General features: G+C 45.7%; 1 protein-coding gene across 1 annotated transcript in view; it reads right to left on the bottom strand.

Moving 5' to 3' along the window:
- The window catches only part of kmt2ca (lysine (K)-specific methyltransferase 2Ca), a 267,487-nt gene that overhangs the window by 83,978 nt on the left and 170,648 nt on the right, over nt 1-12,861 (bottom strand). The window contains exon 47 of the mRNA XM_056299264.1: nt 11,219-11,640. Coding sequence (XP_056155239.1) covers nt 11,219-11,640 — 422 coding nt within the window. The remainder of the gene's footprint in view (nt 1-11,218; nt 11,641-12,861) is intronic.

The raw sequence follows: 12,861 nt of genomic DNA, 5'->3' as shown, positions 1-12,861 counted from the left end.
TCTACCAAACCAGAAAACACATACTGCTGCTGCTCTACCAAACCAGAAAACACATACTGCTGCTGCTCTACCAAACCAGAAAACACACACTGCTGCTGCTCTACCAAACCAGAAAACACATGCTGCTGCTGCTCTACCAAACCAGAAAACACATACTGCTGCTGCTCTACCAAACCAGAAAACACATACTGCTGCTGCTGCTCTACCAAACCAGAAAACACATGCTGCTGCTGCTGCTCTACCAAACCAGAAAACACATACTGCTGCTGCTCTACCAAACCAGAAAACACATACTGCTGCTCTACCAAACCAGAAAACACATACTGCTGCTGCTGCTCTACCAAACCAGAAAACACATACTGCTGCTGCTCCTCTACCAAACCAGAAAACACATACTGCTGCTGCTGCTCTACCAAACCAGAAAACACATGCTGCTGCTGCTGCTCTACCAAACCAGAAAACACATACTGCTGCTGCTCTACCAAACCAGAAAACACATACTGCTGCTCTACCAAACCAGAAAACACATGCTGCTGCTGCTCTACCAAACCAGAAAACACACACTGCTGCTCTACCAAACCAGAAAACACATACTGCTGCTGCTCTACCAAACCAGAAAACACACACTGCTGCTCTACCAAACCAGAAAACACATACTGCTGCTGCTGCTCTACCAAACCAGAAAACACATACTGCTGCTGCTGCTCTACCAAACCAGAAAACACATGCTGCTGCTGCTGCTCTACCAAACCAGAAAACACACACTGCTGCTGCTCTACCAAACCAGAAAACACATACTGCTGCTGCTCTACCAAACCAGAAAACACATACTGCTGCTCTACCAAACCAGAAAACACATGCTGCTGCTGCTGCTCTACCAAACCAGAAAACACATACTGCTGCTGCTCTACCAAACCAGAAAACACACACTGCTGCTCTACCAAACCAGAAAACACACACTGCTGCTCTACCAAACCAGAAAACACATACTGCTGCTGCTCTACCAAACCAGAAAACACATACTGCTGCTCTACCAAACCAGAAAACACACACTGCTGCTCTACCAAACCAGAAAACACACACTGCTGCTGCTGCTCTACCAAACCAGAAAACACATACTGCTGCTCTACCAAACCAGAAAACACACACTGCTGCTGCTCTACCAAACCAGAAAACACACACTGCTGCTGCTGCTCTACCAAACCAGAAAACACACACTGCTGCTCTACCAAACCAGAAACACATACTGCTGCTGCTCTACCAAACCAGAAAACACATACTGCTGCTCTACCAAACCAGAAAACACATACTGCTGCTGCTCTACCAAACCAGAAAACACATACTGCTGCTCTACCAAACCAGAAAACACATACTGCTGCTGCTCTACCAAACCAGAAAACACACGCTGCTGCTGCTCTACCAAACCAGAAAACACATACTGCTGCTGCTCTACCAAACCAGAAAACACATACTGCTGCTGCTCTACCAAACCAGAAAACACATACTGCTGCTGCTCTACCAAACCAGAAAACACATACTGCTGCTGCTGCTCTACCAAACCAGAAAACACATACTGCTGCTCTACCAAACCAGAAAACACATACTGCTGCTGCTCTACCAAACCAGAAAACACATACTGCTGCTGCTCTACCAAACCAGAAAACACACACTGCTGCTGCTCTACCAAACCAGAAAACACATACTGCTGCTGCTCTACCAAACCAGAAAACACATACTGCTGCTCTACCAAACCAGAAAACACATACTGCTGCTCTACCAAACCAGAAAACACATACTGCTGCTCTACCAAACCAGAAAACACATACTGCTGCTGCTCTACCAAACCAGAAAACACATGCTGCTGCTGCTCTACCAAACCAGAAAACACATACTGCTGCTCTACCAAACCAGAAAACACATGCTGCTGCTGCTCTACCAAACCAGAAAACACACACTGCTGCTGCTCTACCAAACCAGAAAACACACACTGCTGCTGCTCTACCAAACCAGAAAACACATACTGCTGCTGCTGCTCTACCAAACCAGAAAACACATGCTGCTGCTGCTGCTCTACCAAACCAGAAAACACACACATACTGCTGCTGCTCTACCAAACCAGAAAACACATACTGCTGCTGCTGCTCTACCAAACCAGAAAACACATACTGCTGTTGCTGCTCTACCAAACCAGAAAACACATACTGCTGCTGCTCTACCAAACCAGAAAACACATACTGCTGCTGCTCTACCAAACCAGAAAACACATACTGCTGCTGCTCTACCAAACCAGAAAACACACACTGCTGCTCCTCTACCAAACCAGAAAACACATACTGCTGCTCTACCAAACCAGAAAACACATACTGCTGCTCCTCTACCAAACCAGAAAACACATACTGCTGCTGCTCTACCAAACCAGAAAACACACACTGCTGCTCTACCAAACCAGAAAACACATACTGCTGCTCTACCAAACCAGAAAACACATACTGCTGCTGCTCTACCAAACCAGAAAACACACGCTGCTGCTGCTCTACCAAACCAGAAAACACATACTGCTGCTGCTCTACCAAACCAGAAAACACATACTGCTGCTGCTCTACCAAACCAGAAAACACATACTGCTGCTGCTGCTCTACCAAACCAGAAAACACATACTGCTGCTCTACCAAACCAGAAAACACATACTGCTGCTGCTCTACCAAACCAGAAAACACATACTGCTGCTGCTCTACCAAACCAGAAAACACACGCTGCTGCTGCTCTACCAAACCAGAAAACACACACTGCTGCTCTACCAAACCAGAAAACACACGCTGCTGCTGCTCTACCAAACCAGAAAACACACACTGCTGCTCTACCAAACCAGAAAACACATGCTGCTGCTGCTGCTCTACCAAACCAGAAAACACATACTGCTGCTGCTCTACCAAACCAGAAAACACATACTGCTGCTGCTGCTCTACCAAACCAGAAAACACACACTGCTCCTCTACCAAACCAGAAAACACATACTGCTGCTGCTCTACCAAACCAGAAAACACACACATACTGCTGCTCTACCAAACCAGAAAACACATACTGCTGCTGCTCTACCAAACCAGAAAACACATACTGCTGCTGCTGCTCTACCAAACCAGAAAACACATACTGCTGCTGCTGCTCTACCAAACCAGAAAACACATACTGCTGCTCTACCAAACCAGAAAACACATACTGCTGCTGCTCTACCAAACCAGAAAACACACACTGCTGCTGCTCTACCAAACCAGAAAACACATACTGCTGCTGCTCTACCAAACCAGAAAACACATACTGCTGCTCTACCAAACCAGAAAACACATACTGCTGCTCTACCAAACCAGAAAACACATACTGCTGCTCTACCAAACCAGAAAACACATACTGCTGCTGCTCTACCAAACCAGAAAACACATGCTGCTGCTGCTCTACCAAACCAGAAAACACATACTGCTGCTCTACCAAACCAGAAAACACATGCTGCTGCTGCTGCTCTACCAAACCAGAAAACACATGCTGCTGCTGCTGCTCTACCAAACCAGAAAACACATACTGCTGCTCTACCAAACCAGAAAACACACACTGCTGCTGCTCTACCAAACCAGAAAACACATGCTGCTGCTGCTGCTCTACCAAACCAGAAAACACACACATACTGCTGCTGCTCTACCAAACCAGAAAACACATACTGCTGCTGCTGCTCTACCAAACCAGAAAACACATACTGCTGTTGCTCTACCAAACCAGAAAACACACACTGCTGCTGCTCTACCAAACCAGAAAACACATACTGCTGCTCTACCAAACCAGAAAACACATACTGCTGCTCCTCTACCAAACCAGAAAACACATACTGCTGCTGCTCTACCAAACCAGAAAACACACACTGCTGCTCTACCAAACCAGAAAACACATACTGCTGCTGCTCTACCAAACCAGAAAACACATACTGCTGCTGCTCTACCAAACCAGAAAACACACACTGCTGCTCCTCTACCAAACCAGAAAACACACACTGCTGCTCTACCAAACCAGAAAACACATACTGCTGCTGCTCTACCAAACCAGAAAACACATACTGCTGCTGCTCTACCAAACCAGAAAACACATACTGCTGCTCCTCTACCAAACCAGAAAACACATACTGCTGCTGCTCTACCAAACCAGAAAACACACACTGCTGCTCTACCAAACCAGAAAACACATACTGCTGCTGCTTTACCAAACCAGAAAACACATACTGCTGCTGCTCTACCAAACCAGAAAACACACACTGCTGCTGCTCTACCAAACCAGAAAACACATGCTGCTGCTGCTCTACCAAACCAGAAAACACATACTGCTGCTGCTGCTCTACCAAACCAGAAAACACATGCTGCTGCTGCTGCTCTACCAAACCAGAAAACACATACTGCTGCTGCTCTACCAAACCAGAAAACACATACTGCTGCTCTACCAAACCAGAAAACACATACTGCTGCTGCTGCTCTACCAAACCAGAAAACACATACTGCTGCTGCTCCTCTACCAAACCAGAAAACACATACTGCTGCTGCTGCTCTACCAAACCAGAAAACACATGCTGCTGCTGCTGCTCTACCAAACCAGAAAACACATACTGCTGCTGCTCTACCAAACCAGAAAACACATACTGCTGCTCTACCAAACCAGAAAACACATGCTGCTGCTGCTCTACCAAACCAGAAAACACACACTGCTGCTCTACCAAACCAGAAAACACATACTGCTGCTGCTCTACCAAACCAGAAAACACACACTGCTGCTCTACCAAACCAGAAAACACATACTGCTGCTGCTGCTCTACCAAACCAGAAAACACATGCTGCTGCTGCTGCTCTACCAAACCAGAAAACACATGCTGCTGCTCTACCAAACCAGAAAACACATACTGCTGCTGCTGCTCTACCAAACCAGAAAACACATGCTGCTGCTGCTTTACCAAACCAGAAAACACATGCTGCTGCTGCTCTACCAAACCAGAAAACACATACTGCTGCTGCTCTACCAAACCAGAAAACACACACTGCTGCTCCTCTACCAAACCAGAAAACACACACTGCTGCTCTACCAAACCAGAAAACACATACTGCTGCTGCTCTACCAAACCAGAAAACACATACTGCTGCTGCTCTACCAAACCAGAAAACACATACTGCTGCTCCTCTACCAAACCAGAAAACACATACTGCTGCTGCTCTACCAAACCAGAAAACACATACTGCTGCTCTACCAAACCAGAAAACACATACTGCTGCTGCTCTACCAAACCAGAAAACACACACTGCTGCTCTACCAAACCAGAAAACACATACTGCTGCTGCTCTACCAAACCAGAAAACACATACTGCTGCTGCTCTACCAAACCAGAAAACACACACTGCTGCTCTACCAAACCAGAAAACACATACTGCTGCTGCTGCTCTACCAAACCAGAAAACACATACTGCTGCTGCTCTACCAAACCAGAAAACACACACTGCTGCTGCTCTACCAAACCAGAAAACACATACTGCTGCTGCTCTACCAAACCAGAAAACACATACTGCTGCTGCTCTACCAAACCAGAAAACACACACTGCTGCTCCTCTACCAAACCAGAAAACACATACTGCTGCTGCTCTACCAAACCAGAAAACACATACTGCTGCTGCTCTACCAAACCAGAAAACACATACTGCTGCTCTACCAAACCAGAAAACACATACTGCTGCTGCTGCTCTACCAAACCAGAAAACACATACTGCTGCTGCTCCTCTACCAAACCAGAAAACACATACTGCTGCTGCTGCTCTACCAAACCAGAAAACACATGCTGCTGCTGCTGCTCTACCAAACCAGAAAACACATACTGCTGCTGCTCTACCAAACCAGAAAACACATACTGCTGCTGCTCTACCAAACCAGAAAACACACACTGCTGCTGCTCTACCAAACCAGAAAACACATGCTGCTGCTGCTCTACCAAACCAGAAAACACACACTGCTGCTGCTCTACCAAACCAGAAAACACATACTGCTGCTGCTCTACCAAACCAGAAAACACACACTGCTGCTCTACCAAACCAGAAAACACATACTGCTGCTGCTTTACCAAACCAGAAAACACATACTGCTGCTGCTCTACCAAACCAGAAAACACACACTGCTGCTGCTCTACCAAACCAGAAAACACATACTGCTGCTGCTCTACCAAACCAGAAAACACATACTGCTGCTGCTCTACCAAACCAGAAAACACATACTGCTGCTGCTGCTCTACCAAACCAGAAAACACATGCTGCTGCTGCTGCTCTACCAAACCAGAAAACACATACTGCTGCTGCTCTACCAAACCAGAAAACACATACTGCTGCTCTACCAAACCAGAAAACACATACTGCTGCTGCTGCTCTACCAAACCAGAAAACACATACTGCTGCTGCTCCTCTACCAAACCAGAAAACACATACTGCTGCTGCTGCTCTACCAAACCAGAAAACACATGCTGCTGCTGCTGCTCTACCAAACCAGAAAACACATACTGCTGCTGCTCTACCAAACCAGAAAACACATACTGCTGCTCTACCAAACCAGAAAACACATGCTGCTGCTGCTCTACCAAACCAGAAAACACACACTGCTGCTCTACCAAACCAGAAAACACATACTGCTGCTGCTCTACCAAACCAGAAAACACATACTGCTGCTGCTCTACCAAACCAGAAAACACACACTGCTGCTGCTCTACCAAACCAGAAAACACATACTGCTGCTGCTGCTCTACCAAACCAGAAAACACATGCTGCTGCTGCTGCTCTACCAAACCAGAAAACACACACTGCTGCTGCTTTACCAAACCAGAAAACACATGCTGCTGCTGCTCTACCAAACCAGAAAACACATACTGCTGCTGCTGCTCTACCAAACCAGAAAACACATACTGCTGCTGCTCTACCAAACCAGAAAACACATACTGCTGCTGCTCTACCAAACCAGAAAACACATACTGCTGCTCCTCTACCAAACCAGAAAACACATACTGCTGCTCTACCAAACCAGAAAACACATACTGCTGCTCTACCAAACCAGAAAACACATACTGCTGCTCTACCAAACCAGAAAACACATACTGCTGCTGCTCTACCAAACCAGAAAACACACACTGCTGCTCTACCAAACCAGAAAACACATACTGCTGCTGCTCTACCAAACCAGAAAACACATACTGCTGCTGCTCTACCAAACCAGAAAACACACACTGCTGCTGCTCTACCAAACCAGAAAACACATGCTGCTGCTGCTCTACCAAACCAGAAAACACATACTGCTGCTGCTCTACCAAACCAGAAAACACATACTGCTGCTGCTGCTCTACCAAACCAGAAAACACATGCTGCTGCTGCTGCTCTACCAAACCAGAAAACACATACTGCTGCTGCTCTACCAAACCAGAAAACACATACTGCTGCTCTACCAAACCAGAAAACACATACTGCTGCTGCTGCTCTACCAAACCAGAAAACACATACTGCTGCTGCTCCTCTACCAAACCAGAAAACACATACTGCTGCTGCTGCTCTACCAAACCAGAAAACACATGCTGCTGCTGCTGCTCTACCAAACCAGAAAACACATACTGCTGCTGCTCTACCAAACCAGAAAACACATACTGCTGCTCTACCAAACCAGAAAACACATGCTGCTGCTGCTCTACCAAACCAGAAAACACACACTGCTGCTCTACCAAACCAGAAAACACATACTGCTGCTGCTCTACCAAACCAGAAAACACACACTGCTGCTCTACCAAACCAGAAAACACATACTGCTGCTGCTGCTCTACCAAACCAGAAAACACATACTGCTGCTGCTGCTCTACCAAACCAGAAAACACATGCTGCTGCTGCTGCTCTACCAAACCAGAAAACACACACTGCTGCTGCTTTACCAAACCAGAAAACACATACTGCTGCTGCTCTACCAAACCAGAAAACACATACTGCTGCTCTACCAAACCAGAAAACACATACTGCTGCTGCTCTACCAAACCAGAAAACACATACTGCTGCTGCTCTACCAAACCAGAAAACACATGCTGCTGCTGCTCTACCAAACCAGAAAACACATACTGCTGCTGCTCTACCAAACCAGAAAACACATACTGCTGCTGCTCTACCAAACCAGAAAACACATACTGCTGCTGCTCTACCAAACCAGAAAACACATACTGCTGCTCTACCAAACCAGAAAACACATGCTGCTGCTGCTCTAAGAAACGGAACAAGGCCTATAAAACGTGACATGTAAACAAAGAAGTGGAAATAAATATTGAAACAACCCCAAACACGACCGCAACTTTAAAACTACAAGACGGCCCGCCACGGTGTTTACACTCTGTATTCTGCCAAGGTAAATACCCACCTGAGATATTAATACATTACACATGTTAGTTAGCGTGTCTGTTAAGAAACTAACTGACACCAAAACTCACATTTTAACCACTTTAATACTATTTTTCTAACAGTTTCAATGGCCGCTTTCCCATGCCTGTAAATACTGCAAGGCCTCGGTGGGAGTCATGGTGCGTCTGTAACGCATCTGTAACCACACATGTTGCACATAATCACACATCAAATCTAAGTGCCCCTTTTCCACTACATGGTACCGGCTCAACTTGACTCGCTTCTGTGCCGTTTCCATTACCGTAACAGTACCTCTCAGTGTGGCTGGATTTTCAGCTTTTTCAGCTCTCCGTTGTCCTCCATGCCAAGATGCACTTTCGAACTCCGCTTCCACCGCTTCGGTACTTAAAAATGGCGGGTGATAGCCCATTGATGACACATGACGCAAAATGACAGTACACGCGTTCCTCTGACCAATCAGAGGTCTGCATGATGTGGCTACCGCTCCAGTTTATCTGGGACCTCGACAAGGCGCCACCACAAACACTTACCAACATGCCCCTACTTTCCAGTGATGGGCCACTAAAGAAGGTCGAGTCGAGCCGAGCAGAGCCGGTACCATGCAGTGGAAAAGGGGCATAAGACTATTTCTCTGCACTGGAGGACGCTAGTGAGTTTCTAGGACAGAGCAACGAACTTCATGAGGGAACTGATGCGACCACACGTCATGAATAGTGACATGACGCGCACGATCACGCACAAATTACGAGCGGCCATTCTGACCGCTCATGATCGTTTTAGGTGGATCTTATCATAACATTTTGGGCAGTTGATCAAAAACTTTTAAATACAAATATATGCAATTTTAGGAGAATTCAGGGATCGACAGGTCTGAATCTTTTTTTCCCCACAAAGATATTAAACTCTGAAAATCCAAAGCCGTCATGACCATCTTGGTCGTTCTATTAAGTTTTACTAGTTTTCTATTTTTAAAAGAGCTCCCCTATTTCAGCTTCTCTCAGCCAATCTTTTTTTGATACTGATGTTATCAGACACTCATTAATATGAAGTTAATCAGATCAAATCGTCAAACATGAAACCCCGCCCACCCTTCACACCAACTCTTGCTTGTACTTGTCACTCAAAGGTCAGCTCATACATATTAATGAAGGCTGGACCGTTTCCTCACAGTTCTTGAGTCAACTGAGAACAGCTATAGATTAAAGTATGAAAAAACATATTAATCAAACACAAATGAATAGATGTTGCTGACTGTTTTATTATGCCGTGTTCAACGTCCTTAACACGGGAAGTCGACTCTGACTTCCCATGACTGATTGACTGATTTTGGCTCAACTGTAAACTGCAAACTGTTTGCTCGATGGGAGCAATTAAGAATAGAAGATGGTGCCATACTATGGCAGCTCACTACGAGCTACTCTTGGTTTGTTGTTGTGATGGCCTGGCGGCCTGTCCAGGGTGTCTCCCTGCCTGACGCCCAATGACTGCTGCGCTCAAGCATCCCCGCGACCCTGAGAGCAGGATAAGCGGTTCAGACAATGGATGGATGTTGCTTTTGTTCTATAAAATGCATCTTGCACAATTGAAAATATAAGGACGAACTAGAAAATGACTACAGTGGCTGTGACTCACGGCGCATGTGGAGGGAGCTATAGGTGTTTACAGACTATAAATCTAAACCAGTGTGGCTATCAACACCTCTGCCTCGCTCCCAGATGAGCTTAACAACTTTTATACCCACTTTGAAGCTCACAACCTGGACCCAGTCCCAGCAGCACGGTGCCCACCCAATGAAGTCGATCACCAGGTGACAGAGCCTGATGTGAGTAAAACTTTGGTAACACTTTATTTTAGGGGGTCGGAAATTACCTGGTAATTTCCTAGTAATAAAGTGGTAGTTTTTACACGTGATTTTACAGCTAACCCTAACCCAAATTACAAGGTAATTTCGACCTTATTTTTAAGAAATTACGCGATAATTACCACCTTATTATTAGGAAATTACTAGGTAATTTCTGACCCCCTCCGACCCCCTAAAATAGTGTAACAAAACTTTTACAACACACCACCCGCCTCGGTAATAGTTTCTTTCCACGGGCAGTCAGGCTGCTGAACAGCTGATACACCTATATCACAATACATTGTTGTGTTATTTTGTATATTTTTCTTTTTGGGATGGTGTGTCCTTTGTCCTTGCGTTCTTTGTGTTAAGGCAGAGAGCCAGAACACAAGAATTTCATTGTATTCTACACGACAATAAAGTTGAACTTGAAAAACTGATGCATATTGAGGATGGAAACCATATTGACAACAATATGCAGTATTTTTTATGATGCTGCAGTAGGACTTATAGTGATGACTTTAAAGTATCTGAGAATCATTCCACAGTAAAGTAATTCCTTATTTTCCTCATGTGTATTGTCCAACTATTTGTTTTTGACTGTATCTTCTTTATATTGTTTCAAGATTAAATGGCCAGTAATACCTACTGTAGATATCTTTGAGAATTTCTAGTTTTACCTGCTAAACTTCAACATAAATAACAGGTGATGCTGACATTGATGTAAGAAAAGGCCTCCCTAAGACAGCCTGAAGATACCTTCCAATTTTCCTCATAACTTTTTCTTGACCTTTGTGACACTTTCAAGCAAGGTCAAATGAAAAGGAGAAAGGTTGCATTTTTTAAGCATTTGGATCTACCCATAAACTCCAGCAGATGGGACCTCCACCTTGACAAGAAATGTGGAGGTACCAGAGACAAGGTCTGCTCCCACCTGGCCAGCCTGCTGAGGAGATCCTGGCAGCAGGACAGAAGCTCTTTCGTTGGCTCCCAAAGGTGCAGAAGCTCTGGAGGAGGTCACTAAGCCAGCGAGGGCTGATGGCTGTGGAGGTAGAGGGGTGAAGTCCTTGGCCTCTGACTTAATGTTCTCCTCATTCAATTCCTGTTTGACCTGGCTCGGTGTCCTGGACATGCCCACTGTAAATCCCTCTCTCCTCTCCGTCACGCCTTTGTGAGGCTCTCCTCCCTCCTCTCGCTCCTCCTTCTCCTCGCCCAGCTCCAGCTCCTCATTAAACATGTCCTTCTTGTCCTCCAGGTTGAGCTCGGGGTCAGCGTACGCGATTAGGTCAAACTTGCCTGATAACAGGAAGTCATCCAGGTGAAGATCATTGGGGCCCAGGTCCAGATCCTCTTTACCTGCAAACATATGATGGTGGAAAATAAGAACTGACAAAGTTTTAGGAAGGCTCTTCTTTGTCATGTAATGTTTTCCCTGCTACAAGATTAGAAACTTTCACCACTAGCGAAATCACACACACACACACACACACACACACACGCACACACGCTTTTGCTCAGAAGTAGAATGGCCACTGAGGAAAGTGTACTTTTTCTCCAAGATGAATAAATCAACTTTTGAACCTGCTTCCAACCAGAGAGAGCGAGAAGGCGGCGGGTTTCCATTAACCTGCTTAATGCGCCATTTGAAATTGTGAAATAAAAACACAAACAATGGAAACACGTGAATTTTGAAGAAAAAAAAACAACCCTCAAATATTGCAAAAAAAAAGTTTACACACTCCCTGGGGTTGTCACAATCATGACATTTTAGTTGACGGTTAATTGACATACAAACAATCACGACTAACGATTTGTCATTTTTTTGTGTGGTCCCCCCCCCTTTTCTCCCCAATTGTACTTGGCCAATTACCCTATTTTCCGGCCCGTCCCGGTCGCTGCTCCACCCCCTCTGCTGATCCGGGGAGGGCTGCAGACTACCACATGCCTCCTCCCATACATGTGGAGTCCCCAGTCGCTTCTTTTCACCTGACAATGAGGAGTTTCACCAGGGGGACGTAGCGCGGGGGAGGATCACGCTATTCCCCCCTGAACAAGTGCCCCGACCAACCAGAGGAGGCGCTAGTGCGGCGACCAGGACACATACCCACATCCGGCTTCCCACCCGCAGACACGGTCAATTGCCGTCTGTAAAATCACTGTGGACATAAAGCACTGATACCAGGCCATGACCAGGAATCAGGGGTTTGCCCTTCGGTCACTGCGTGCATCATATGCCCTCGTCGCCTTCGATTAAACACTGCCAAGGCTATTGTGGTGCATGCAATCAAAATCACTGAGTCAACACTGGGGCTGTGCAAAAAACTCGATACAGCTCAGAAAGGAACGAACTGAGGAAGCCTCTTGGATGAGAGGTGAAACGTCTTCACGGATATATACCGAGTCCAGTTGCACTCGATTCAACTCCTTTGGATAACCATGACGACCTGGATGAATGAGAACATTCACAGACTCGATACAGCTCAGTACTGCAATATTTTTTTCACAATACTTTATCAATTTTCCAGCCCCTTGTATCAACATAGTAGAAAATTATTCATGTATTAGAGAGAGCTGGTG

Source organism: Lampris incognitus, chromosome 19 (assembly GCF_029633865.1).
Source record: "Lampris incognitus isolate fLamInc1 chromosome 19, fLamInc1.hap2, whole genome shotgun sequence".
Taxonomy (NCBI): Eukaryota; Metazoa; Chordata; class Actinopteri; order Lampriformes; family Lampridae; genus Lampris; species Lampris incognitus.
Note: the sequence above shows the minus strand (reverse complement) of the source record. Positions and strands in the feature narration are given on the sequence as shown.